This window comes from Coptis chinensis, chromosome 6, assembly GCF_015680905.1.
Source record: "Coptis chinensis isolate HL-2020 chromosome 6, ASM1568090v1, whole genome shotgun sequence".
Lineage (NCBI taxonomy): Eukaryota > Viridiplantae > Streptophyta > Magnoliopsida > Ranunculales > Ranunculaceae > Coptis > Coptis chinensis.
In genome coordinates, this window is record NC_141461.1 from 33,844,986 (window position 1) to 33,872,879 (window position 27,894).

At 36.9% G+C, this 27,894-nt stretch overlaps 1 protein-coding gene, 1 long non-coding RNA gene and 1 other non-coding gene across 3 annotated transcripts; 1 reads left to right on the forward strand and 2 right to left on the reverse strand.

Annotated features, from left to right (window-relative positions):
- Window positions 1-9,714: 9,714 nt before the first annotated feature.
- On the forward strand, window positions 9,715-9,818 carry LOC147492666 (small nucleolar RNA R71). The gene has a single exon (XR_015200476.1). It is a non-coding gene; the product is annotated as a small nucleolar RNA R71 (small nucleolar RNA).
- Window positions 9,819-10,512: 694 nt separating this feature from the next.
- On the reverse strand, window positions 10,513-10,906 carry LOC147492667 (uncharacterized). The gene is made up of 2 exons (XR_015200244.1): window positions 10,765-10,906; window positions 10,513-10,670 (listed from the first exon to the last, which is right to left on the reverse strand). It is a non-coding gene; the product is annotated as an uncharacterized LOC147492667 (long non-coding RNA).
- A 2,150-nt stretch (window positions 10,907-13,056) lies between these two features.
- LOC147492668 (putative hexosyltransferase MUCI70) lies at window positions 13,057-15,683 on the reverse strand. The gene is made up of 7 exons (XM_086567585.1): window positions 15,555-15,683; window positions 15,287-15,379; window positions 15,152-15,210; window positions 15,022-15,067; window positions 14,414-14,939; window positions 13,367-13,666; window positions 13,057-13,280 (listed from the first exon to the last, which is right to left on the reverse strand). Exons 5-7 carry the CDS (start codon window positions 14,673-14,675, stop codon window positions 13,057-13,059), a joined length of 786 nt encoding a protein of 261 aa, XP_086423711.1. The 5' UTR covers window positions 14,676-14,939; window positions 15,022-15,067; window positions 15,152-15,210; window positions 15,287-15,379; window positions 15,555-15,683.
- Window positions 15,684-27,894: the final 12,211 nt, after the last annotated feature.

Consider the following 27,894-nt stretch of genomic DNA (forward strand, 5'->3'; position numbering starts at 1 on the left):
TATGGCATAGTGATTAAGCAAGTGAACGTGTGATTTCTCTATCTGGATTTTACTTATCCCCTGTGTCATTTCTCAAATGTTTCGCTCATATAAGGCTTTAGGCTATATTCTCACAGGATTTGTAGAATAAGTACTCTAGCCTAGATTTCAGAAACTTACTGCTAACAATCATAGATACTCATGTAATATATTTATAGATAGATGCAAAATTATTACCTACATATTAACCTAAGTTTCTAACAATTATTCTAATGCAAAAGATACGTGAGACTTCTAGATTGTTAAGAGCATAGAGAAAGAAACAATATCAATATTCCTAAGTGTATAGCATAAACTTATTTATTTATATTTTTGAAAATTTTAACTTGAAAACAAATGCATATTATACATATCTATATCCTAACAGATGCCTTAATTTCACGTGTTTCTATGCCCCCCCCCCCAAACAAGAAGCATGCTTTGTCTTCAAAGCATTTAAATAAAGAGGGTAGAAAAATACCATGGAAACGCGTGAAATTCTGGAACATCTGCAAAACAAGGTTAGAACATACTAATATAGGAAATAAAAATACTGATGCAACTCTATAAGAGTTCCACCCATTATGGGGTTAACAGAAATAAATTGCTTGGGACATAAGCAGACAATAACAAAACTTAAAAACTTACCTTATCTCCCGCTTAAACATCCTCCTCCTCATTAAAGAGATGAGGTTCCTTCGCATCCTGCCAGTCCATTATAACTTGCCAAGCTTGCCGCCATTTATCATCTACTAATGCTAACCTGTTAAGTGTTATTATGTCTGATGGGATGTGCGGGCGACCAAATGAGGTGCACACTGCCATCCGGCCAAGTCATTATTCGCAATGAATGGCGAACCACCCAATTGGTGGGTCTCGGGACTTCAACCCTTTTCCAATCGTGAATTGTGCACGAATCACGTGTAAACAACTCACGTGATGCGGCTTACCAAAACAGGCATAAGAAGATACTTACGCCTCATGCTTTGGGCTCTCTTAAGACTAGCAACTAAAACTTCGGGGAATCTCATATCGGCGACGCCCCTCGCCTAAAGCGAGGAAAATGTCACCAGCAGATCTTGTTTGCAGAAATGAAGCGCCATTCCCCAAAATATTCATCGGGATGAATAATATGGTGGTGCCTACGTTTAGGGAAAGGCTACCAAGGGCAATGCTATATAAGCCCGGTCCATTACTCGAAATACCCTCCCCATAATACTCATGGAAATATGTATAATCATAAAGGTATGCATTATCGGTCATATATGCCCATGTGTGAGCAGGATCGTATTGGTAATCCACGAAACTAAAGCGACCACATTTTTATTGAATTTATGTGTCGTGTCATTGACTCTGACGAGAGAATTCTTGTTCTCCATCCCGATTACAATAGAATTTAACGTGGTCATAGAAAGAAGCAATAAAATTTGTGGTGAATATGAATCGTCATCACTTACCGAGTAGATGGCGCCATCCTAATCGCAGAGGATCGTGCCGGAACCAATGTCCATAGGTCTCGGTTCCCCAACACGTCTTCGAAAAGACTCTTGAGGTATGACTATAGGAGATGTCATCTCAACGACTCTTTGAACAGTTCCAAAATCCACGGAATGACCCTCGAGAAAATTGGAATTTTTCGTGTTAACAGATGGCGGGCTGGGTCGCTTTGAAGCCGATCGGCTCGTGGGTTTTTGGAATTACAGTGTTTGTGCGCGAGTCGCACTCAAGGAGGGCGCGGGTCGTGCTCTGAGTAAACTTTCTGAAAGTGTACTGTATGAGGTGTGCTCTGCATCGATGCAAAAGCAGCGTAAGAATCTTTGAAGCAAGAGTTTAAAGGAGAAAGAAGGAAAAGCTTGGAGTGAAAGGTGAGGGATGATGGTGGGGTGTAGTGTGGTTTGTTAGTGTAGAATGAAGGAAGTTTAAATAGGTTCTGAGCTTCCAAAACGAATCGGCAAGTTGCCAAATTGTTTTAAGGCAATTTCTGGAAATAGAAAAATTCCAAACCCAAAACGAAACAAACCATCTTCTTGATTTTCTAAAAATCCCGGTATCTTTTATAATTTGGATTTAGAATAGTAACTTCTAAACTCTCCTAGATTTCATGCTACCACCACACAAAATCATAGATATGCCGATATCGCCAAATTCTCAACCTTTCCTCCAAGACAACTTTCTGGCCAGATGATCATATAACTAATTATGCTCGATATAAATATTACCACCCCCAATCAAGTCGGGAAGGTGAGATTAATGATAAAAACAAGCAGAACTCGAAAATAACCAATTATATTAAAATTTAAATTTAAAACCAAACATTTTTTTGTTTCTGGACCAATGAGGATGCCCCCCTTACTAGAAAGGGACAACCAAGCACATCCAATAAAACAAACACCTTAATATTTAAATTTAACAACTGAATTAAAATCCAACTAATAAAACAAAATCATGAAATAACAGCGAACACAAACTGATGGTGAACACCTAGTTATGTGATGAAGATGGACCCTGAGATGGAGATTGGCCCTGGGATGGAGAATGGCTTGAGCCATCTGTCTTTCGGCGACGACGCTCATGCCTTTCAGACTCGGCTAAAACAGAATCCTCCACGGGTGGCATGCGTCGTAGCATCTCTATTCGGAACAAGCGCTGTGCTTCCATCTCAGTCCTGAGTATTGCATACGGGGCTTGGTGATGCTGGTGGATAGTCTCCAAGTTAGACAAGATATCGTCCTGACCCCTTTCGAGCATTTCAAGTCTCGTCTGAAGGTTCGTTTGCTTATTTCGAACTACAATCTGTCTATCTCGGATATTTTCACAAATACCATAAATGCAACGCAAGGCAGTTTGCAACACTTGCATGCGTTCTAAATTAGAACTACAACTATCTAATGCATCGTCATCCAGACATGTCATATCCTCCCTTTCATCCTCCGACTCAACCACCTTTCCTTCAGACAACGGCCAAGTCTCTTGGATGCAATCCGTATAGATACTTGCATTAGAATGCAATTTGATCTTAATAGGAGCAGATTTTGCGACAGCTCTAAAGGAGAGCATGATCTTAGTGATCAATACGGGAAGAGGCGCCAAGCTCTTTCCCACTCCTCTAATCACATTAGACATTAAATCGAGGATGCAGAAATTATACTTATTTGTTTGCAAAATCCAGGGAACGTGCAGACATTTCAGACCGATATCGCTGACTTTGTCTTTCCCGAGGATGTTCCTACCGACCCCACCGAGCTCTGACTAGTTGATTGGTTTCGGGGTTGGTGGCGGACGAATGAGATGTCGGATTGTATTCACCCTCCACGACGGTATCTTTCATCAAAGCGGGAACTCCGGTATCTTGGGATTCCTAAATGGTTAGATTACTAGGTTGCTTTCAAAGCGTAATTCCTAACATTTCGATAACAACTGTCGCCGTTACTTTCCTCCTCGTTCTCGCTACCTTTATGAAAATCCTATCCCCTCCAATTCTCACTTCTTATAAAACTGTTCAACCAAATCATAGTGATAGAACTCCTCGGTCGAAAGTACCACAGTCCGTTCAATCCCTCCTAATCATCTCCGCGTCGTAAAATGGCGCGCGAAATTCATCGGCGACAAGCGCGTGCTCGGCAAAATTCTTCGTCGTAAGCGCCATTGAAGTTTTGAAACAACCAATGGTTTTAGGATTGGGGGAGGCGAAGTTTGATGTAAAACAACCAAAGACACGGTGGTGGCGATGGTGGTCACGATGGCAGGTTGAAGCTTGAATTGGTGGCTGTTTTCGGAGTTTTAAAATTGTTGGGGTTGGTGGTGGTAATGGTTTGGAGAAGATTTCAGTTGGATTGAATTGCTTGGCGTGGGTGTAGTAAGGTTTCTTTTTTTTTTTTTTTTTTTTTTTTTTTTTTTATTTTGGTGTTCAAGGTTTGTTTTAAACTTTGGTAACCGGCGGGATTGGAAAGGAAAGAAATGTGCATTTTTGGGAAGGAAGGGGGCGCAGGTGCGCTACTAGTGCGCGCGATTTTGGGCCCAAGCCCAATTTGAATTCCGAAATTTCCCGATTTTTCGTGCAATTTCAAATTCAATTTGCCGCTTCGTTACTGGCCCGATTTTGGCGAATGAGCTATGGAAATGATCAGTAGAGAATTTCCAATCCAATGATCCATAAAACACTCAATTCCAACCATGGGTGACTTATAAGAAGGTGGAAAAATGCCTCAAAGTGCGTGTGTGACGTAAGTTATGCGAACAAAGGAAATCTAAGTTTTAGATAACGTCAACCCAATTGAACTACACTACTGGGCCTAAGCAACACAAATGGAAAGTTCGAGCAATCCGGATGGAAAGACCGATTTTACCCCAAACAAATTTTTAAACACAAAATTTTTAAAAACACAAGACTTTTGGATTCTATTTCTACGATTTAGATTTTTTATTTTTTATTAGTTTATTATAAGAAAAAGCGAAAAACAATAAACACATAATTCACCCCATAGAGGAACATGACTCAAAACCGAGAAAACATGCAAAAGTGAAAAGCGTGAATTATGTTAACCGTGGACTTAGGATCCGGTACATACAGCCACACACTCCATAGGGAGGGCCCGGTTACCTGAATGGTGCACTTACCACTATATGGAAGTGAAAGAAAGTACACCAAATGACAAAGGTCAATCCTCATAGATAGGGTCCTGTAAAAGGACTTCCTCTACATCAGGGGACAGAAGTTCGTGAAAATGTTTTAACCGTTGACCATTAACTTGAAAGGTACTGTTGTCATTGGGATTTACCAAGGTGATTGCCCCGTAAGGGGTGACTTCAGTAACCAGAAAAGGACTAGACCAACTGGTTTTTAGTTTCCTTGGGAAAATATGTAGACGGGAGTTGTAAAGCAAGACCTTTTGACCGACCACAAACTCTTTTCGCAAGATTTGCTTATCATGAACACGTTTCATGTTAGCTTTATAATCCTTCAGCGAGATCGTAAGAATCGCTCGGAGTTTCTTCAAGCTCATTCAATTGCAACTTGCATTTGACACCTGCCTCATCAATATTGAAGTTAAGGCTTTTATAGCCCCACGAGCCACGGTGCTCTAATTCAATTTGGCAAATGACATGGTTTCCCAAATACAAGTCTAAAGGGAGACATACCTATAGGAGTTTTGAAAGTAGTTTTATCGCCCATAAGGCATCCGATAGGCGCTTTGACCGGTCTTTCCTATCGGGGTTTCTGTTGTTTCTAAAATCATTTTAATTTCCCTATTAGAAACTTCTACTTGTCCGCTAGTTTGTGGATGATAAGGAGTTGCTACTTTGTGTGTAACTCCATACTTTTTCACTAGGGATGCAACAACTCAACATTTGCAAAATGTGTTCCACCATCACTAATGATGGCTTTAGAAATGCCAAACCGACAGAAAATATATTCTTTAGTAAAAAATACAACGGTCTAATGGTTATTTCTACGGCAAGCTAGGGCCTCTATCTATTTAGACCGTAATCCCACGGCAACTAGAATATAAATGAAACCGTGGGAAACAGGGAAAGGACCCATGAAATCAATGCCCCAAACGCGTCAAAATTTCTAATATCAAGATTAAATTTAATGGCATCATATTACGCCGTGATTCGCCCAAGTTGTTGGCAGCGAATACCGTCTTGCAATGCACTTGGGCGTCCTTAAAAGGGTAGGCCAATAAAATCCACATTGAAGAACTTTAGCGGCTGTTTTCATCCCACTAAAATGGCCACCACACTCTTTGTCATGGCAGAGCGATAGAACTTCATTATATTCCCTTTGGGGAATACAACGGCGAATAATCGATCCGCGACAATACTTAAAAGGTAGGGCTCATCCCGTAGTATAACTTAACTCTGGCCAAGAACTTCTTACGTTTATTTCTTGACCAATTATAAGGCATAACATCAGCCGCTAAATAATTTACAATGTCAAAGATACCATGGTCTTTGAAAAAATAGCATCTGATGCTTTCGTCGGGAAAAGAGTCCGGTATGGACTCGGAATCACTATTATCGTCGTCGTTTGTGAGTCTAGATAAGTGGTCGGCAACTACGTTTTCGACCCCTTTTTGTCCTTTATTTCTAATGTGAACTCTTGCGGAGAAGGATCCATCGGATTAATCTCGCTTAGCATCCTTCTTTGCAAGAAGGTACTTAAAGGCTGCATGGTCCGTGTAAATTAAAGTTTTAGAACCAACCAAATAAGGACGAAACTTATCTAAAGCATAAATGACAGCTAAGAATTCTTTTTTGGTAGTTGAATAATTCCATTGAGCATCGTTTATGGTTTTACTAGCATAATAAATAACAGTGGACTTATTATCTAGTTTTTGTCCCAAGGCGCACCAATTTGCATAGTCACTAGCATCACACATGAGTTCGAAAGGTTTAGACCAATCGGGAGGCTGTATAATTGGTGTAGAGGTTAGGGAGGCTTTTAAAGTTTCAAAAGCTTGCTTACAGTTAAAATTAAAATCAAAGATTGCATCCTTCAAAAGCAGATTAGTTAAAGGCCTAGCTATTTTCGAGAAGTCTTTAATAAACCGCCTATAAAAACCTGCATGGCCTAGAAAGGCTCTAATATCACGGACAGTCCGTGGTTTAGGTAGAGTCGCTATCTTATCTAGTTTGGCCTTATCTACTTCGATGCCATCACTAGATACAATGTGACCTAGTACTATGCCCTTTTTCACCATAAAATGACACTTTTCCCAATTTAAAACGAGGCTCTTTTCTTCACACCGTGTCAAAACCTTAGACAGGTTAGACAAGCAGTCTGTGAAGGAGTCTCCATAGATAGAAAAATCATCCATGAAAACTTCCATAAAGCGCTCTACCATGTCACTAAATATATGAAGCATACACCGCTGGAAGGTACCAGGAGCATTACAAAGGCCAAAAGGCATTCGTTTATAGGCATACGTTCCAAAGGGACATGTGAAGGTAGTCTTTTCTTGGTCATCAATATCAATAATAATCTGAAAATAGCCTGAGTAGCCATCCAGAAAACAATAAAAAGCATGACCAGCTAGGCGTTCGAGCATTTGATCTATAAAAGGTAAAGGAAAGTGATCCTTTCATGTCATAGCATTTAAACGTTTGTAATCAATACAGATCCTCCATTTCATAGGACCTTGTGTGACAACATAGTCACCCTTTCCGTTACGTACCATGGTAACTCCCGATTTCTTAGGAACTACATGAATGGGGCTTACCCATTCGCTATCAGAGATTGGGTATATGATACCCACATCGAGTAATCGTAAGACTTCTTCCCTAACCACCTCTTTCATGGCAGGGTTCAAGCGACGCTGAGGTTCGCAAGAAGTCTTCGCGTTATCCTCCAAATGGATACGAGAGTGCCAAACATTAGGGTCAATTCCCTTAATGTCGGCTAGGGATCAACCAATCGTAGACCGATGTTCCCTAATCACCCGGATTAAACGTGTCTCTTCATTCTTAGATAACAGAGAAGATATAATTACCGGATGACTACCATCGGGATCAAGTTGAATATATTTTAACTCCGGGGGAAGAGGTTTAAGCACTGGGGTGGAAGGAAAATCAACAGATGTTTCGTCAGGGTCCTCATCTTGCATAATGAAAACTTGCTTAGGTAGCAAGTCTTCATACTCAGTATATGGAGCGACTGGCGGTTTTACAATTGGTGTGGACTCAAGGATGGTGTTGACTTCCTCCAAGTAGGAGTCATTTACAAAATCTGAAGTTCTAAAAGAAAGGAATTTGTACATATTGTTTACGGGAAAAGTGTTGTTAAAATAATCTTGAGCTAAGCTCTCGATCATGCTAACCTCCCCATCTATAGACGAATCTGGTAACTGTTTCATCATTTTAAAAACATTTACCTCAACAGTAAGATGTCCAAAAGATAAGGACATCTTACCATCGCGGCAATTTATAAGCGCGTTGACAATTGCCAAGAAGGGGAGCCCTAAGATGATCGGTACAGAGTCGTTAGTGACTTCTGTATCGAGGATAACAAAATCCGCGGGATAGTAGAAATCTCGAACCTTAACAAGCACGTTTTCCACTACACCCTTAGGATACTTAATTGACCTATCCGCTAATTGCAACGCGTTATTTTTGTAGGTTGCATTTCTTGTAGGCCTATTTGTTTATACAAATAATACGGGGAGTAAGTTAACACTTCCCCCGTGTCTAATAAAGCGGTCGTTAGGTGGGAATCTCCTAAGGTGCATTTTATTAATAGATCGACCGTGGTCCTTGTACTTAACAATTCCATTATTTTTCGGATAAAGTTGGGAACTATTCAGTTAGAAAGGCGTCTTTAGGTATGTTTGTCTTCGCCTAGTAGTGCACAACTCCTTAAGAAACTTAGCGTGGTTAGGTAGCTTTTTTTAATAGCTTCGAGAAAAGGAAGGTTTATCGTTAGATTTTTGAAAACGTTCCTAATCTCCTCGAAGTTTGTATCCCTGGTTAGCATGGCTAATTTCTGAGGGAACGGTGGTTTCGCTCTATATTTAGCGTATGGCTCGACTTGATGTGTAACCTTGGCTTTCTGTTTCTTAGTTTGTTGTTGAACTGGTACCTCTACAGTGGTAGGCTCTTTAGTTTCTATTTCGGTATATCTAGTTCGATATCCGGTGTAGGGAGTACTGATGGGGTAACTATAGGCATAGTTACTTTGTTATCAACCACTCTTCCAGAGCGGAGAGTGGTGATGGCATTAAGGTCACCTATAATTGTAGTTTCCGTACTAGTGTTACCGTTTACCTCAAAGGCTGTGTTTGCTGTTTTAGGGTTTGTTATCGCTTGTCTTGGAAACACGCCTTTTGGTTGGGTTTTCTCTTGGGCTAATTGTTGTATGCCCTAATTGAGTCATTGATTGGAAAAGTTGTTGGGTAATCTGTGTAAAGGCGTCTATATGATCCGGTTGTGATGGTGTAGTACTCACAGGTGGTGGGAATGGAACTATCTCACGTTGATTATTTATGGGTGGGTTATGATAGTTACTATTGTTAACCGGAACGATACCTCTATTGGTATTATAACTATTATAATTACCCTGACCTTGTGCTAGACCTTGTCATGGTCGCGCTTGGTTGTTATAATTGTTATAATTCCCCTGACCTTGTCCTTGTCTAGGTGAAGCTTGGTTATAGTTGTTTGCTTGCCTAACATTTTGGTTATTAAACCCTGGAGGTGTAACTTGTTGATTGTTTCGCCAACTAAAGTTGGGATGTTGTCTCCATGGGGTATTAGGAATAGGATAGCTATTAATGGAGCAAACATTATCTTGCTCTGATTGTTGTTGTTCATAGGCGAGAGGACAATAGGAGTCAGGGTGCTCAGGACTCAAAAAGAAATTACATGGGTTGGAGTTTACATTCATGACGGGGATAGGCTTTTGTTGAATAGAAATAGCCTCAACCTTTTTAGTTAGAGATTTGATTAAATTTTTAAGTTCTGGATCGGATTTCATCTCAAACATACCTGCGTGCCTTAACTGTTGAAGAAGAACTAGCGAGGCGGGGGATATCATCACTACCCCCAATTGTTATTAGGCGTTTAGTTTGCTCTTCTAAAAATTTGTAAGCCTCCGAGGCTCCTTTACTTAGGAAACTACGCCCATTCATTATGTCAAGGACTTCTTTATGGTGCTGTTGAAGTCTTTTGAAAAAGGCACGAACTAACGTGTGTTTTGCTAGGTTATGGTGTGGACACTCTATAAGCAGATCGGTGAAACGATTCCAAGCCTCAGAAAATGATTCATGAGGATTCTGTCGGAAAAAATAAATCTTGGAAAGCATCGCATTCGTCTTTAGGGGTGGGTAAAAATGTTCCATAAACAGCTGAACAAGTTTAGCCCACGAGTCCACAGAGTTAGGCACTTGGGCAGTTAACCAAGACACTGCCTTATCGGCTAAGGTGAAGGGAACACTACTACAGAATGACACTTATATCACTGTTTTTAAGTGTGGTATAAATATATTTACCACTGTTATACAACCGTGACAATAGGTGGTGTGGTATATAATAATAACAAAACTGTGGTATATATGTTTAACGGATACCACGGTTTTTCAAAGAACCGTGGTTTGTAATACCCATCATATACCACGGTTGTCAACATAACCGTGGCATATAAGCTATTGAAACCGTGGTTTATATTAGTGTATGTGTTATAATACCGTGGTATATAGTTATACTAAACACTATGGTTTATGCCAAACTGTGGTGTATATATATATATATAATAATAATAATAATAATAATAATACTAGTAACAGTCTTCCACTTAAAAATTGAACTTGCATAACAAAATTTACACAGCTTGCCTACATACAACATTTCCATCTTCCCAACAAATTCCAAAATGTACAATAAACTATCAAACATTGCAAAAAAAGATAATAATAATAAAAAAAAAAACTTCCATTAATTTTTTGAGCGCACTAAGAAAACAAACTTCAAATTCCTTTTCATAAATTAAAAAAGTAAGACTCATAAATTAAACTGGAGAGGTCCGAACATAGCTAAAACTCATTTTCATTCGCTTCCGACTGAAACACTCCATTTTCCTGGATGAACTGAATAATATCGAGTCGAACACCGTCAAGTTCATCTTGCGTGTATGTCTCCTTCAGTTCTAAATTTGTTATCTGGATGAGTCAAAGCACAACATGTGGAGTTACTATATAAGAATAAGGCGAAGTCGTTGAGCCAAATAAAGTGTTTGTCAAAACTTTCGAATACCTTATTTTCAAATGATCCAGTTGAACAAGCTTCTACTATTTCCCTCATAAACTTCATTGTATAATACTCACAACATCTGCATCACTTCCTTGATGCTTTTCATTAGTCTTATTCAATAACTTAAGTCTACTCTTTGAAGGGGCACTACCTGCAAAAGGAAAATTAGCAGACCAACTCGTGAAGATAACTGCTTATGATTGCAATGATATACCAAAATTGACTAAAATAGGATTTTTGCAACTCTCCCACAGTTAACAATGGACAAAACTATAATAATCAAGTTTTGGACTGGAAAAGAGATGTAACACAGTAACAATGTTTACTTTGTTTAGTCTTTATCACTGCAACTAGTACACTGAATGACTGAATAAATATGATATGGAGGTGCGTCTAATCATGCTTTCTCCTACACATTATAGTAACTTCCATTTTAAGTTAAAAAGCGGGATTAAGAAATCTACATGACTGTCAACTATAAATAAACTATTACTCACTGGTGCCCGATAAAATATTTAAATGCTCTTTAAGTATAGCGTAACGGGACTTGATGATTACTCAAACAGGAAATTACCCTGTACATACTATAAAAGCTCGTATTTCTAAATTGGTTTGCATACATTTCTGTGTAATTTTATATTTGTTAACATTCATCTACATCAACTATAGAAATCACTCGATTTCTTGGGGTTTTCGTAAAATATTAGCTACTCTTCCATATTAATATTTGTAAAACTATAGACAGATGTATATGATTCAATTTCTTGACATATAAAGAGTGATGCAAGGCACTAATAATGACTAGTCTCGAATTACCATCTAAACTATAATAAGCCTATCGTGAACTAATAACAAACATATCATGAACAAAAAATAAAATAAGCTTATTCTAGAGAGAGAGAATATTGTTAAATCACATAAGACAGTTCATATTCCAAAAGATTAAAAGACACACGATCTATATAGCAACATAAATTAAAAATACCATTCGGTATGATCAAGGGTGAATCCTAATTCCTAAACTTCCAACACAGACACTACTTAACTTAAAAGAAACTGTCACATCTCTTACAAATTCAAAACAGATCTCTTACCAACAGGGTGTCTCCTTGTAAACATACTCGAAGTATTCCCATTGTTGTGCACTAGCAGATGCCTCAAGTATTGAGCTATATGTAAATGCATCCGGGGTAAGAAAAGAACCACCACTACAGGTAACAGTACTAAAACCAGATTCCATCCGCTTTGTCCTCTCAAACATTTCGAGCTTTAGCAAACATGTCATTGCGACCATAGACTTTTAACATAACATTTATGGTTCCAATGTTAGGGGAACAATGGTTGTCCATTTGTTCAAAAACTGAGATGCAATCACCCACATGTCCACCCATCATACAAGACATAATCATACCAATAAAAGCTACCTCCAAAGGTTTAGTGAGACGAAGCTTTTTCAGCTTTTCAACCCGCAAAGCGAGATCACATTTCCACAAGCATTATTACTTGGTGAACTTGCCTAAAATCATTAATAAGGAGAAATTGACACAAATAGAACTACACGGTTTCACGGTTGTAACATATTAGACATTAAAAGAGGATCAAACTATGTAACTTTGTCGAGAAAAAGAAACGTAAAACATCCGGGGAACAGGGGATTGAAGGCGGGGTAGCCACAAATTATGGGTTCAAATATATGACCTCCAAGCAATGAAAGTTCTAAAGATAACAAACTACATAGATAAGAATATACCTCCAAAGATAGCATCCTTCCATCTCCCATTCTTGCAAAGGCAAACATGCTAATTAAGTAATAAACACCGGCGGTTCAACAACTCCTCTCCGTTCCATATCCCCTCGATCGCTTCAACGGCTTCATTCACTTTCCCCTTTTCCCAAAAGGCTCTCACTAGAACTGCACAGTTTAAATAGAATGATGTAAAATAAAAATTCTCATAAACTTTTTTTTTTACACCATAACGTCAATCTGTTCCTAATTAGACTCTGCCTTGTAATTTTGACTTTTTCAACTGTATTGGGACATTTTTGCCCATGCTCAGATTTGTGGAAAAAGCCCACGTGGACCTGCAATAGTCTCTCTCCTATCTACAACACTCAACAACCTCTCTCCTATCGCCACCAATTTTGATGGGTTTAGGACTGTAAACCACACGATTAAGTCGAGATCCAAGATTTACAAATGAACGATGCAGATCGTTTAAGGGTTTTTAATATTTTTTTATTTATTTTGACTTTGATTTTTCAAATAATCATCACCATACAAAACCAAATGTCAACCTAAACATATCCGTAGTGAACATTCATTGACTCTTTTACATCAAAAGAATCATTTCTCTGCTTTAGAGAAGGATATCCACCAAAATCAGAACCTCCAAATGGTTCCGTTCTAACTGGGTTTTCATCATGTACATAAATTAAATTCCTAAGTACGGGAGATGGCGATGGGATACCAGGCATACGAGCTATGGCTTCCGCAACAGGAATGTAACATACTGGACATGCTGAAGAAAAAATCAAACAGAAAATTAGTAATAGTAGTAATATGCATCAATTGAGTGCTTCTGGACATAACAATTTAACAAATAACTTACGTCATGGACCAATTCGCTTCCTATTGGAGGGAGGTGGAGGGAGGCAAAGTTTTCACATGGATGCTCGGGAGGAAAATTGTTTCCAACTTCTGGAAGAGATCTGGTTCGATTTTCCTGTTCACCACGTATTGGCATATTATTTGACAATGAAGAATCACTAGCACTCTTACTATCTTTATCTCCACTATTAAGGGGATGTACAGGATATTCTGATGGGATGCTGACATTGACTGTATTATTTTGGACATGTAGAACAGTATTATGATGTGAGACATGGCCTTCTGGAGCATCTTCATCTGGAACACGCCAAAAAAAAAAGCCAAATCGTTTCTAAAAACAAATACAAGGATACTAGCAACAGCAAATATCCAAAACTAATTATTGTAATAATTGGCTTGTTAAAAATTAGAAAATTTGCATCTCAGACGTGCATTACCTAATCAATAGCTTAAGATAACGGAAATAGGGAGCAATGTACATATGTATGTTACATTAGGACTAACCATTTGTGGCTATACATTCTGATGATGGTAACAACCCAACAAAAAATCAATCTTTCTTATTCCCAGGGGAAAAAAAAGTCGAGATAGAAAGTCTAGATGTTATGATGTTATGCAGTTAACAGGTTTGTGGGTCACATTGCCATATAAGATAACTAAAATAATGGTCGTGGAATGGTGGTCACATTTCAATCATTCTCAAAATTCGACAATAATGATGCTATCTGGCTTAGAGTAGTGTAGAGCTATGGGTACTGATGACTTATCCAGTGATCCGTGAATCCATGATAACCTTAGACACCTTGACATAAACAAGGAATAAGTAACTAGTTAATTATGATTCGCTAAAGAAGAAAATTCCAAGACGACTGATCACATGAAAGCTAGCTTATAAATGAAAATAGTTAATTATGATTCACTAGAAGAGAAAATTTTAAGACGATCAGTAGCATGAAAGCTAGCTTATACACATTGCCTTAAGTCATACCTTAAAGAGCAGACAAAGAGCAACTTAAGAAGATAATGAGAGACAAAAAGATGCACCTTTACTAACTGCGGACAAAAGCGACATGAGAACTACAACAGAAACGACAACCAGGAGAAGCATTCCAACCCTCCTTCGGCCAGCAAATTTACCGATCCATGGAAGAATTTTTTCCTTCTCTCTTGCATTAGATAAAAGCATCTTTGGCGGTTTACACACAACAACAGGTGTATTATAGATTAGCAAAACAACACTATTATTCGGCAAATGTTGCAATGATCCATAACTCGAAGCACGCTGACCCAATGACCCTCCAGTCATTGCTCATCAAAACGCACACAAGGTTTCTCTTTCATTTCCCCTTTTCCTCCAAAATCAAAACTCAATCACAACAACACCCTTTAACTATTCAAAAATTAAACTAAACCGCCCCTTAAATCACATCACAAACTAAAACCCACTTCTCAATTTCAATCCAACTCAATCTTAACAACTTACTTCAATCCCACTAACTCTTTTGATTAAAGTGTATCTCCCCTCGATTCTAACCAATGCAGAAAGGAGATCATCGATCATTAAGAGCTCCTACACAGCAAGTAAAATTTCATTCTGAATGTCCAAAATCGTAGTACAATCGACATTATGAAAATGAGGATTAACAACTTACTTGAACAGAAGCATTGTAACATCCAATGGGACTTTCCGAACCAGGACTGTTATAATAAATGGAAATGTATAAGTACATAAATTTTTTTTACATAATATTATGAGATGATAAAATGAGTTAAACTGTATACCTGAATGTCTCGCTCGAATAGCCTTTATAGTGTGTGTGTTGAGAAGAAGGTTTTATTTCCTAAAACAAATTCTTGTGAGCATCCAGATGATTTTATTATTATTATTATTTTCTTTATGCAAGATAAAATTCAAACCTGGTGAAAACGACCAGTGAGAAATGGTCGTTCTATGTTCCATCGAGGAGTTGAAGGGCACGAAGCAGAATTTTCCATGTGCAAATAAAGATGCTGAACAACAGTAAATTCGATATAAAACTCAGTACTGCCACAGTGTTAAAAAAACATAAATAAATGGTAATTACGCTAAATTAAATGCTGCAGCGTACACTCAACATTCACTGAAAGAGAGAAAGTGAGGGAAAGCTCTTAACCACTACAGGTCGGCAGAACGGAAAGATGGTACCTTTGTCTAAGATGAAGAAATTGAGATGAACAAACTGCTTCCTTTAGTTCAATTTCATCGAAATTTGGGGAAGATGAACGAACATGAGGTGGAGTTCGAATAGATCGATAAAAAACATGGAGAAAAGATCAGCAGAGAGTTAAGAGGGTAGGGTTTCTCTTTGTTGTGTTCTTGAGTTGAGGTCGAGAAGAAATCCAATTCTTTGCAAACAATTTCGAGTTTACGCCTCATTTTGTTGCACATGCCCATCACGTGTGTTATTATCTCACTCCTCCTTGCCGTCACTATGTTTTCTAAATATTTTTAAAAATAAATAAATTAATTATTTGATTTACTGTGATGGCAAAAGCCAAATAGTGACGCTATTATGGCGTCACAAATTTTCTGATGTCTATTTGGCGTCACAAAACAGAAAAAGCCCCTGTCACAAAAAAACTGTTATGGTGTAGTGTATTACCTACGGTCAATAATCATGGGTGAATCAGCAAGGATTCATAACCATGGCAAAAGATACCGAGCATCCGTGGGCAAAAGTCCATTTTCTTGTTGTGTAAGAGTCGTAGAACTGTAGAAGTTGTGGGGAGAGACCGAGAGAATAGCAGGAATCCAATTTGAATGAGTTTCGTACTGTGTATTTTTTTTTTCGCGTATTTGACTATTTGGCATAAAGTTATAAACCACGGTAGAAAGTGGAAAATTTATATACCACTGTTTATGTTTAAGGTAGTGGGGATGTGGAGTACTCTCATGCTGAAAAAAAACTAACCGTGGTATATGACCCAACTTATCCCATGGTTTTCATGTAACTGTGGCATATACTAGTAAACCAATGACCAAAGAAATTTCCGCCGTGGTATATATGTATTTCCCACGGTTTTTAGAAGAACCGTGGTATAAACGTTCTTATTGACCGTGGTATATGTGTCATTCTGTAGTAGTGGAAATACCCTCAGTTTAATTTGTTCCGCAGCAACCGTAGGATGATGGAATGTTGCAAGGACTTGTTCAATCCTACGCATGTGTTGATAATGTTTTTCATGGTCTAAACCATGGAAAACGGGTAACAAATTAAATATGTTTGGGGGAATTCGAAAATCCCCCACTGGGTCTGCTAGAACGATGCAAGATTTAGGGCTATCGCCAAGGCTTTTTATAAAAGCCGGAGAGAGGAGTCTCTCTTTCTTCAGCCATTATGTCAGGTGTGGTTGGTGGAATAGTAGCTAGAGGTGTAGTGATCGGTATACTCGATAGATTTGTTTGTTGACGTTGACGGTTAATTACGTTCGGTGTTTTTCTCCGACCAGACCTTAATCTCATGCAAGTCTAAGTCTAAACACGACAACACTCCAAACAATCTTGATATTTTAGTATAAACCTCTAACTGGAGATGCGAGGTATGGAAGAAAGGAATACCTAATAAGCGTCCTTACTTCGCTTATGAATAGCGTCTTGTTTCTGGCGTGTTGATTATGTAAATAACAAGTTAGAACACGAAAAACTTAAAAATCGAAGTTCAAAACAAACCTGTAGAAATCCGGAAAATTTAGCTTAGGGCGCGGCGCTTGCGCTTAGAAGCGCGGTCGGCTCCGTGTAACTCAAGTTACAGTGTTTTTAGGCTGGTCGGTTCAAGGTTTGGTAGCGCAGTGCAGTGTGCGCCGGTTAGGGCGCCGTGTCGCTTTTTAGTGCAATTTTTCGCGGAACTTTTCAATGCTAAAACGGACAACCACAGTATGAATCAAACAAGGGTGGGTGGGTTTAATGGGACTTAAAAATGACTAATTATACTATGAAAACAATGCTAAAGTGAAACTAAGATGGCAGCGGCGCCATTTGATAAAAGATAAAATGATAGTTTACCTACGAAATGAACGATGAAACTCAAAATGTAAGTAAACTAAAACTTTAACGTGTCTATATTTATCAAGTTTTCTACTCTCAATTCTATCGAAATAGAGTGGAGTAACAAATTTGTTCGACTCCTAGTTCTCTAGCATGGAATGCTTTCGTAGTTAACTAATCGGTCTTAAGTCCAATGAGAGCTTTACGAAGGGTGTTATACTACGATACAATATGAAATTGATTATGTTGAATTTAAACTACGAATGCTATGGAAATATGATTGTTTTTGAATCTAGATAAAAGATTAGAGGGGAATTGAATCCACCTCGAATCCAACTTAATAACCTAGCATAGATTCTTGTATCTTGATTCTTACATTCTTACGGCAAGAATTTTGAGTTCTAATCCCTAGTGTTCATGGCATTTCTACCAAATACTAACTCGCATGTGAGGTCGTCCACCCATTCTCATGGCGAATCACGACTTTCTAGAGTGGAATAGATTCTACAACGTTTCTACACTATACCACTAAGTTTTCATCAAAGCTTCATCAACCCCTCTAATAGAGGTTTTAGCCTTGAGTCATCAACCCATCATTTCCCATTGAATTATAACTACACATCATATTAAAATTCTAACTTAACTAATTTAACTAACAATGTTTCAATCTACTTAAACTACGAAATGATAATCAACAAGAATTAAAACTAGATTTATAAACTGAAATGACAAAAATCAAAATTGACAAAATAACTATTTTATTTATCTAATCAATCAAGAACAATGATTCAAAGACTTAATCTAAAACAAGAATTGAAAATGGAACTTAAAATTAATTAATCTACTGAAAACTAGATCTAGAATTATATATAGTTTTAGGTCTAACTAGCTACCATTAACAAAGAGCTAAGCTTTTGTTTTTTTATGTTTTCAGATCCAAAAATCGTGCTTGGGCTTGGAGCCATGTTTTGGGCCAGAGAATCAGGCCCAAAACCCAATTCTTTCAGTCCAAAAAGGCCTCTTCAGCTGCAGTTGGCTTCAACAGACTTTTCATCCACTTCTGCTCCTCTTATTGGGTCAAAGATTAGACCATTGGAAATCTCTTTCCGAGCCGGTCGTTTTGACATAATGTAGGCCCAATTCCGAGGTCTGAGTCCAAAGATACGGCCTTCGGAAGTTCTGCTGATTTTGAGTACTGTTTCTGCCCGCGTTGACTTTGACTTTTCAGCTTTGACCGGGCTTTAGAAAGGCTTTGTCTTCTTGAATCTTGGCCTTTAATCACTAAACTCCTTAGCAACCAACCATTGCTCCTTTATCTCATCAAAGTGGCATATTTCTGCACATAATTGACTTTGAAGCCTGAAACGCATAAAAACACGTAATACGTATTAACTTTTAATTATTACTCACATAATTGGTCTAAAAGTATGACTGTTACAGGGTTAAAACTACAGTTTTGGGCTCTTATCATCAACGCATGACTGACGACGCTGGACCATCTTCCTCTCATGGCGAGTAGTTTAGTTGTTTTAGGCTTAGGAAGTTTCCCTATTTTCGTAGAATTTTATTTCGAGTTGTTTAGTTTATTAGTTAGATTTGAATTATGTATTTGTTTTTGACTATTTGATCGTTAGTTGAATTTTTAATTTAATTTAGTTTTTGTCCAAGCATGCAATGATTTTTCCTTGAATCCCCACCTTCCCGAATTGTTTGGGGGTGGTATTATTATGTTTTGCATTGCTTTTATCTTATCCACCGTTTTAGAAGGTAAATTTTGCAAACTGTGAAAATATAAGTGGTTAAGAATGTTGCCGATATTTGTGTGGCTAAGATTATATATTGTTGTAGTGATGGAATTTCAATGAATAGAATTAGGAAGTTGCTATTTTAAATTCAACCAAAAAGCTATTGGTTTATATTCGAAATATGCACCTAACTTATTTTCGTTTTGGTTTTAGAATATTATGTTTCTGGCAATTGCCTTAGTAATTTTGGCAACTTGTGGATGTTGGTTTTAGAAACTAAAACCCTATAAATACTTGATTTCTCTACACTCACAAAACACACCTCTCACCTTGCACTCTCATCTTTCACTTCTCATTTTTCTCTTAGTTTTTCACTACAGAGCACTCAAGGTATACGGAGCGCACCCTGCGCCCTTAACAGGCCAATTCTGAGTTTGCCACACGCTCAAGTGCCTAGAACTCGAGATAGGCAAGAGCGCGCCTTGCGCCCTTCACAAGTCAATTTTGAGTGCACCCTGTGCTGTAGTGCCTGGACCTCGAGCAAGACAGGAGCGCACCCTGCGCCTTTCACAGGCCAATTCTGAGCGCACCCCGCACTTGACCTTCGCAACCACTTTTTTTTTTTATTTCTTGTGAGTTTTTCCTAGGTTGTTTGCAGCACTTCTTGAGTATAATTATTGTGATGACATCCCCTCATATCATACCGGAGCAGTCTTTTGAAGATTTGTTCTGCAGTGACACTTATGGAGGATGGTTCCGTGATAGAATCGTGTAGTCAAAATGGACACATCTACTGGTAAGTCCTGATGACTCATATTCACCTCAACTTACTGAATATTTCTATAATAATTCAAAGTTCTTTTGTCGACCAGATGGAGAACAAATGTTCTCTGTTGTAGTTAATGATACGACTATGGATTTCAGCAAGTTTTTAGTTGCTTTTTTTGTGGGAATACCTATGCATGTTCCTACAAACTCATGGGGATATCTGACTAATAATGCATACCTTTATAACTATGAGTACTTTCACGAGACTTATGGGGGAGGGATTTTTCGTGTAATGGACCGAGGGCAGTATAACATAGCCCTTGATTGCCTCTCCCTAAATGTAGGCCTTACCATGTTCTTCATCATGATGAATATTTTAGGGTATTGGCAGTTTACTTCTGCGCATAGTACTGCTGGTGATGTCTTTCTTGCTTTAGCTGAAGGACGTCTGCTATACGACCCTCCCAAGATATTAATGTCTAGTTTAGCACGAGCCCAGAGTATGAGGCATAAGTATCTTCTTATGCCTATCTTAGTTTATTGAATCATATTATATTTCTTTCCTGGATTTTGTGCCTGTTTCACGGATTAGGTTAGGGTTGACATTGTGAGACCCACCAATTGCATTATTCATTCTTTCCGTGTAATGACTTGGCCTCCACCTACACCCCATTAGGTTTCCCCCTACACCCCATCCGACCAAGTGGCACTTAACAGGTTAGCGATCGTAGATGATAAATGGCGTGAAGCCTGGCAAATCATCATGGCGTGGCAGGATGTGAAGGAACCTTATTTCTTTATAGAAGAGGTTGACAACGTCTAAATGCTGGATAGGAGGTAAATTTTTATTTTTGTTCGTGTCTGCTTATGTCCTTAGCAATTTACTTCTTGTAACCCCATAACGGGTGGGACTCATATAGAGTTGCGTCTGTTTCTATTTATCTATATTAGTATGTTTAACTTCATTTTGCAGATGTTCCAAAATTTCACGCGTTTCCATGGTATTTTTTCTACCCTTTTTATTTTAATACTTTGAGGACAAATCATGTTTTCTGTTTGGGGGTGGCATAGAAACACACGTAATTTAAGGCATCTGTCAGGATATAGATATTATAATATGCACTTGTTTTATAGTAAAAAATTCAAAAAATTCAAAAATATAAATAAAAACTTTATGCTATACACTTAGGAATATTGGTATTGTTTCTTTCACTATGCTCTTAATAATCTAGAAGTTTCACATTAGCTTTTGCATTATAATAGTTTTTAGAAACTTAGGTTAATATGTGGGTAATAATCTTTGCATCTTTCTATAAATATATTGCATAAGTATCTATGTTTGTATTGACAATAAGTTTCTAAAATCTGGCCTAATATACTTATTCTACAAATTTTGTGAGAATATAGCCTAAAGCCTTATATGAGTGAAATATTTGAGAAATGACACAAGGGAGAAGTAAATTCCGGATAAAGAAATCACACGTTCACTTGTTTGATCATTATGTCATATCCTAAGCGAGAATTTAGGCCCTCTTTGGATCGATATAGCCAGAAATTCAAACAATATGAAATTATTTTCCTCTAGTCGCCCCTCTGAGCCTTTCTTTAACCTTTCATAAACCGCAAATCCTTTACCCTTTTATACAAAACAAATAAAAATAAAAATCAGCCTACCCATCTTTGAATGAGTCTGAGAATAGAGATAAAGAATAGAAAAGGAGAAAGACCTTTGAAATCAAGAATTTGTTAGTTGCTTCAAATAAGAAAAGAAAGTTTCCATCCAAGAAAATTAAAATAAAATAAAAAATAAAAATAAAAAATAAAAAATAAAATGAAGAGTTAGAATTCCAAAAACATAATCAAATGAGTCAAAAGCCAAAGAAAAAGAAAAAAATGGCTAAGGAAGAAAACAAAGTGTAGAAGAAAAGTAAAGAACAAGATTTTCTCTAGTTACATAATATGAAGACTTTATTATCTCCGACTTGTTCTTTTTGAATATCCATTTCCTTCATTCTTAAACCATCACCTAATCCCCGCAACACCTAGTAAAGACCTCTAGCTCAATTAGGAATATGTTAGTGTGATAGTAAGTGGCAGATATGTTTGATCGACTTCAGATTCCTTATGTGTCATTGAGATTGTAAGGTAAAGTGTGTCCATTACACACTAGAGTAGCAAAACTTGAGCGGAAAAATCAGATTGTTTTTGTCTTGACAATTATGTGAGGACCTACTTAAGGACGTTATTCCAAAGTTTCAGAAAAGGACCTGTTAGTGCATTTCATAGTATTTCTCATTGCCTATATGTTTATTCGTAGATGGTTGATTATTATGCATATATTAGCTTAGGTTTCGACTTGATTATTATGTATTCATTGTTAGTGAGATGGATAGATATCTGAGAATAAGTAAGGAAATAATAGTTTTATTTCTTAGTCGTTGTAGTATAAATGAAGTTTATGAGTATCTTCACTGGAAAACTCTCACGAGGCTATAACTTGTCCACTAGGGAATTCCTAGTGGTTTAAGGCCTTGTTGCATATGGTTAATGCAATCGCACTCGGCGAAACGAGATTAATTAAAACTCCATTTTTGGTCACTTATTCTAATTTCTCATATTTGCTTGAGGACAAGCAAAATGCTATTTGGGGGTGGTTTAATAAGAGCCCAAAACTGTAGTTTTAACCCTTAACAATATTGCTTTTTGACCAATTATGTGATTAATAAGTAAGAGTTAGTACTGTTATCGTGTTCTTATGTATTTCGAATATGTGCAGAAATGCGTCCCTTTTGCGAGATAAAGGAGCAAAGGTTGGTTGTTAAGAAGTTCTAAGATTAAAGGCCAAGATTAAAGGAGAAAAAGCCTTTTTAAATCCCGGTCAAAGCTGGAAAGTCAAAGTCAAAGCGGGCAGAAATAGCGCACAAAAATTAGCAGAACTTCCGGAAGCTGTATCTTTGGACTCAGACCTCGGAATTGGGCTTACCTTATATCAAAACGACCGTCTTGGAAAATTCTTTCTAGTGGCCAAAGCCTTGACCCAATCAGGGGAGGAAAAGTAGACGAAAAGGCTATTGAAATTATTTCTAGCTGAAAACCCCTTTGTAGACTGAAGTAATGAGGTTTTGGGTTCGATTTTCCGGCCCAAAACATAGCTCCTAAGCCCATGCATGAAATTGTGGATCTAGCCTCTTCCATATAAAGAGACTAAGGCTTAGCTCTTAAGTTATCTAGTTAATTATCAAGAAATTAGTTTTTAGAACAAGAATTTAGTTTTTAGAATAAAATACATAGTTTATATTTCAAGTTTTAGTTTCTAATTCAATACTTAGTTAGTTTTAGTTTTGTCTTAATTTCATAATTAGTTAGTCATAAACTCAAGTTCTAAATTAGTTTTAATTCAATTTTAATTCATTTTGAATCATTAGACTATTGTTCAATTAGATTAATAAAGTTTAATTACTTATTCAATAATGACTTGTTCTTATTGTTCTTATTTTAGAAATGATAGTTTAATGATTCAATGTTAAAACCTCCATTAGAGGGGTTTGAGAAAGCCTTGATTATGACTTGATTTTTGATTAGCATGGATATAGTTATAATGTTCTATTCTACTCTAGAAAGTAATTAGTTCACCATGAGAATGAGTTTGATTACTTCACATTCTAGTTATTGGTTGATAGAGATTACCATGAATAATTAGGGATTAGAAATACCCAACTTTTATGTGAAAATGTAAAGATTAGGATTACAATGTATTCTATGCTAGTTTATTAAGTCGAATCAAATTCTCCTAATTCCTTCTTATATTGTCAATTTAGTATTGAATTTCCATAGTTTGATTTATATCATCTTGATTAGTTGATTCACCATCGTAGTTAAATTCAATTCCATTACTCTCACGATTTTGTTAGCTTACACGAACTATGAAACTTCACATCTAAACGAACTAGGAGTGGAATGAATTCTCTACTCCAAATATTGCATTGATAACGAGAGTAGAAAACTTTGATATATTAAGCACAAAATAGTTTTAGTTTTACTTACATTTGAGTTTCATCACTTATTCATAGGTAAAACTATCGTTTTTCTTATTATCAATGTGTCTCCTATTATACAAACTTCTAAGTTATAAATAACCATAAAGAGGTTGATATGGAAACTTGTATATAACTTTTAGTACTATGTCTTATATTTTTTATATTGTAAAAGTAGAAAATGTTTTGGCTCATCAGGCGTGTGTTCTGCGATTAAACTTAGAAATTTCTTGTAAGGATAATGCTTTGTTAGTTTCAGAAATAGGTAATTTGGTATTATTTTGCTGTCCTGAATATGATGAGATTTTTAGAGAGTTCCCAAGAATTCAATGGGGCTATCCCTTAGATTTATTGAGTTCCATTCAATCATAAATTGGTTTGAGTGTTAGAAACGAACGCTCACAGAGTGTTTAGAGAATTCCCAAAGATTCAATGGCCATATCAATTTTATATGTTTATAATTTTATAATTTATGCCTTGTCTTTATTTTGTTCAAGTTATCAAAAGTTCTTAGTCAGCTAGCTATGTTCTTTGATGGTATTTTCCTCGGCTTTTACGTGTTTTATTGTCTTCCGAATACGTATAATAGCTTGTGTATGTTTCCATGTTACAGGTTGAACTTATTGAACCTGCGGTGAAGGGAACACTTAATGTTCTTAGGTCTTGTGCAAAAATGCGTTCTGTTAAGAGGGTGGTTGTGACATCTTCTATGGCTTCAGTTGTGTGCAACAGAAAACCTCGAACTCCAGAAATTACGGTTGATGAAACAATATTTGCATTCTTTGACTAGTCTTTGTAAAAGATTGTATTATTATTCAATTTGTTTGTTTGAATCTAAAAGAGATACAATTTCTATGGCCTAAACAGCTGAACTTGTTTAACTCAATTTGTTGTACACTCTGGACATTGGTATGCACTTGAAAAGGATTGTATTGTTATTCAATTGATTAGTTAGCAGGTGATCCTTATTAATTTGTACTGGGATTGACTGATGGTGCTGTCCATGCATTGTGTTGGAGCCTGTCCATGCATTGTGTTGGAGCCATTACAATTAGAAGGCAAATGGGTTACTTTCCCACCATATGGCCATGGTGCAAGGGCAGGCATAGCTGCTGACTAAATTACACCAGTCAATGTAACAAATACAATGATTTCCTTCTCCCTCCACCATCAGTGTTGTTTCAAACAGAAGTTTCCCAAGCCTAACCCTCCTACTGTATTAAAAGCTGGGAAAACATCACCTCTCTCTCTTTCTCTTGCACATCGACTGATCTACCAATGTCTTTCCATATAATAGAATGGAGTTTTTAACCAAAAATATTTTATCTTAGGTTTTCAGTCCTCACCTCCTTACAGTAAGCAAGAACTGGGGAAGACTACAAACTAGAGTACAAAACAGATGCAAATTATTCTTAAGAACCCTGTTTGGTTTAACTCTCAAGTTTTCTTGATGAAACAAACTGCTCACTTTTCCTCAAAAAAAAGGAAAGAAAAACAAAATGAAAGAATTATATCTGCCTTCAAATAGTGACATTTGAAACAACACCAAAGTTTGAATTGAATTGCAAATCAAAGCTGATTGAGATACATATTTTTTTAAAAATTACTATACAGGATGTAAATGTCTCATAAAAAAAACTTATTCAAGTATAGCTAATTTACAAGCAATGACCACGAGAGTCAAGTGCATATAAAAACAAAATGTTTAAAGTACAAGCAAATATTGGTAGCTTACATTCCCTGTAAATGTGTACATATTATACTATCTCCAAAATGAAGACTTGGTTCCTTGCTACTGTTAGATACTAAAGTTCAAGCTAAAATTTCAAAACAAAATTTAGACAGTGTTATTTACAGGGAATATCACGTCCTTACATCAGCTGTTACAAAATCTCTCCTGTCTGAGCATCCAAGGCGGCTTGTCAATATGCAACTCAAAAGCACCAGGTTGTACGGTAGCTCCATTCTTTGTAGCATGTGTGAGTGATAATAGTCATTTGAATATGTCCAAGCACGCTCTCCATTTGGTAGAGTCTCAATGGAATCTGACCAGCCCACAAGCCTGTACTGCTGCTGTTGAGTTTGCTTGACTGCTTCAATACAAATCGAGTTCCCCTGTTGTTGGCTGCTACACTCTCTAAAATGGCTTGACACTCTGCAACTAACTTTCAATCTGTGTACAAATCATCTCCACACTATCCTAATTATTTCGCTTCCTCTAGCTCTTTATTCTCCTTCTCAAACATCTAGCTACGACCTCCATTTCAAAATTGTCTTCCCTTGGATAGATAGAAATCATAGCACAACAGTTCTGACATGGACAGTCCTGCAATTCCATTTTAGAATTTCATAAAGAAAGAAATAGGAATAGTCAAGCGGTAATTGAGAAAGAGAAATGTTCAGAGTTTGAAATGCATGAGATTTTTCTCTTGGGAGATAGAAACTGACTTTTAAAATTTTGTAATTGAGAGTGAGAGAGGAAAACAATAGAGAAGAGAGAGTTCAATGGAGAAATCATAACTAGCCAAAAAGAGTGTGAGAGATTGGCGCGTAAGTGTTTTTTGTTTTTTTCGATTCAATTTTTGCTTCTCTTTAGATGGTTATTTTTTCATTTTATGTTGGATTGGTATACATGGGTAAATTCGGTATTTCATATACATATTAATTAACCAAACCAGTTTCTCCAGTTAACAAGTTTGCTTTAAAATTTGGTTTTTCTAACAAAATCAAGATGTGTGGCTGAGATTGATGCACATTGGAATGCATTGGAGGTTATGCGCATGGAAGAAAACCCCTTTGAATAAACATGTTTGGTTGTGATTTTTCTTAAAAGCTATTTTATCAAACCATATTTCGCACTATATTTCTAGACATATTTCGGCATATCACAGCATAAAGTACTAAAGTCTAAAACATCGGGCAGTTCACTTGCCTTAAGCGCCCAAAGTGTTTCCCTAAAAGAAAAACAATTTTTTAACTTAAAAAACAAATTTTATCTAATTATCATAAAACGATTTGGGACCAAAAAGTGTTTTTTGGATGAAAAACTATTTTTTTTAAAAATAGAGACCAAACGCATTTATTTTTTCAAAAAAAATTTTTTTTAACCCTTTTTGGCAATAAATAAATAGGATCCAAACACCCCTAATGTTCATGAGTTTCTTGTTCATTAGTTGATTTTGGATGGAGTACTTTTATCTCTTTTCGCTAGTCACCATATATATCTTTCTCAATTGGATCATGAGCAGTTAGTTTCACCAGGCCACCGGTATACATCATTTCATACTTAAATTCACGTATCGGCAAAATAATGCTTATGAAACTGTTGTAGTAGATGTAGTTTTGTGCAAGCCAAATTTTCATCCGGCCATTAATTGAATTTTATATAGATAATCGCATGTTATACCAAAATTAAAGAATGTAAATAGATATATACATCAGTCTGTGGCCATTTCTATCGATTTATTCTCGATCTATATATATGCATACAAACACAAAACGTGAAAATAAAACTCAAGTGACCTTGCCATCTAGATTATATTAGACCATCTAATGCCTACTGCCTAGTGGCCATTTGGAAGAACAGAAATTCATTGACTTATGATAAGAAATCTGCTAGATGGGATTGGTATGTAAAAAAAAATTATCACACTTGCTCATAAGTTGTCAAAAAAAAAAAAAAAAAAAAAAAATATATATATATATATATATATATATATATATATATATATATGAAAAAACACTTAGCACCGGCCTCATCAAGATGAAGCTAGCTAGTCAAGTTACCATGCATTATCATCTACGTACAGTTGGATCTCAGGCAAGTGAGCAACCAAAAGTTCCTCATCATGTTGGGTGCTACTGAAATATCAAGGATTTTGGATATTTCATGTAAGGGTTTGGGTTGCCTTGAACTCATGATCGTTCGAGGCCAAGGCAGTTCGGTACTTATTA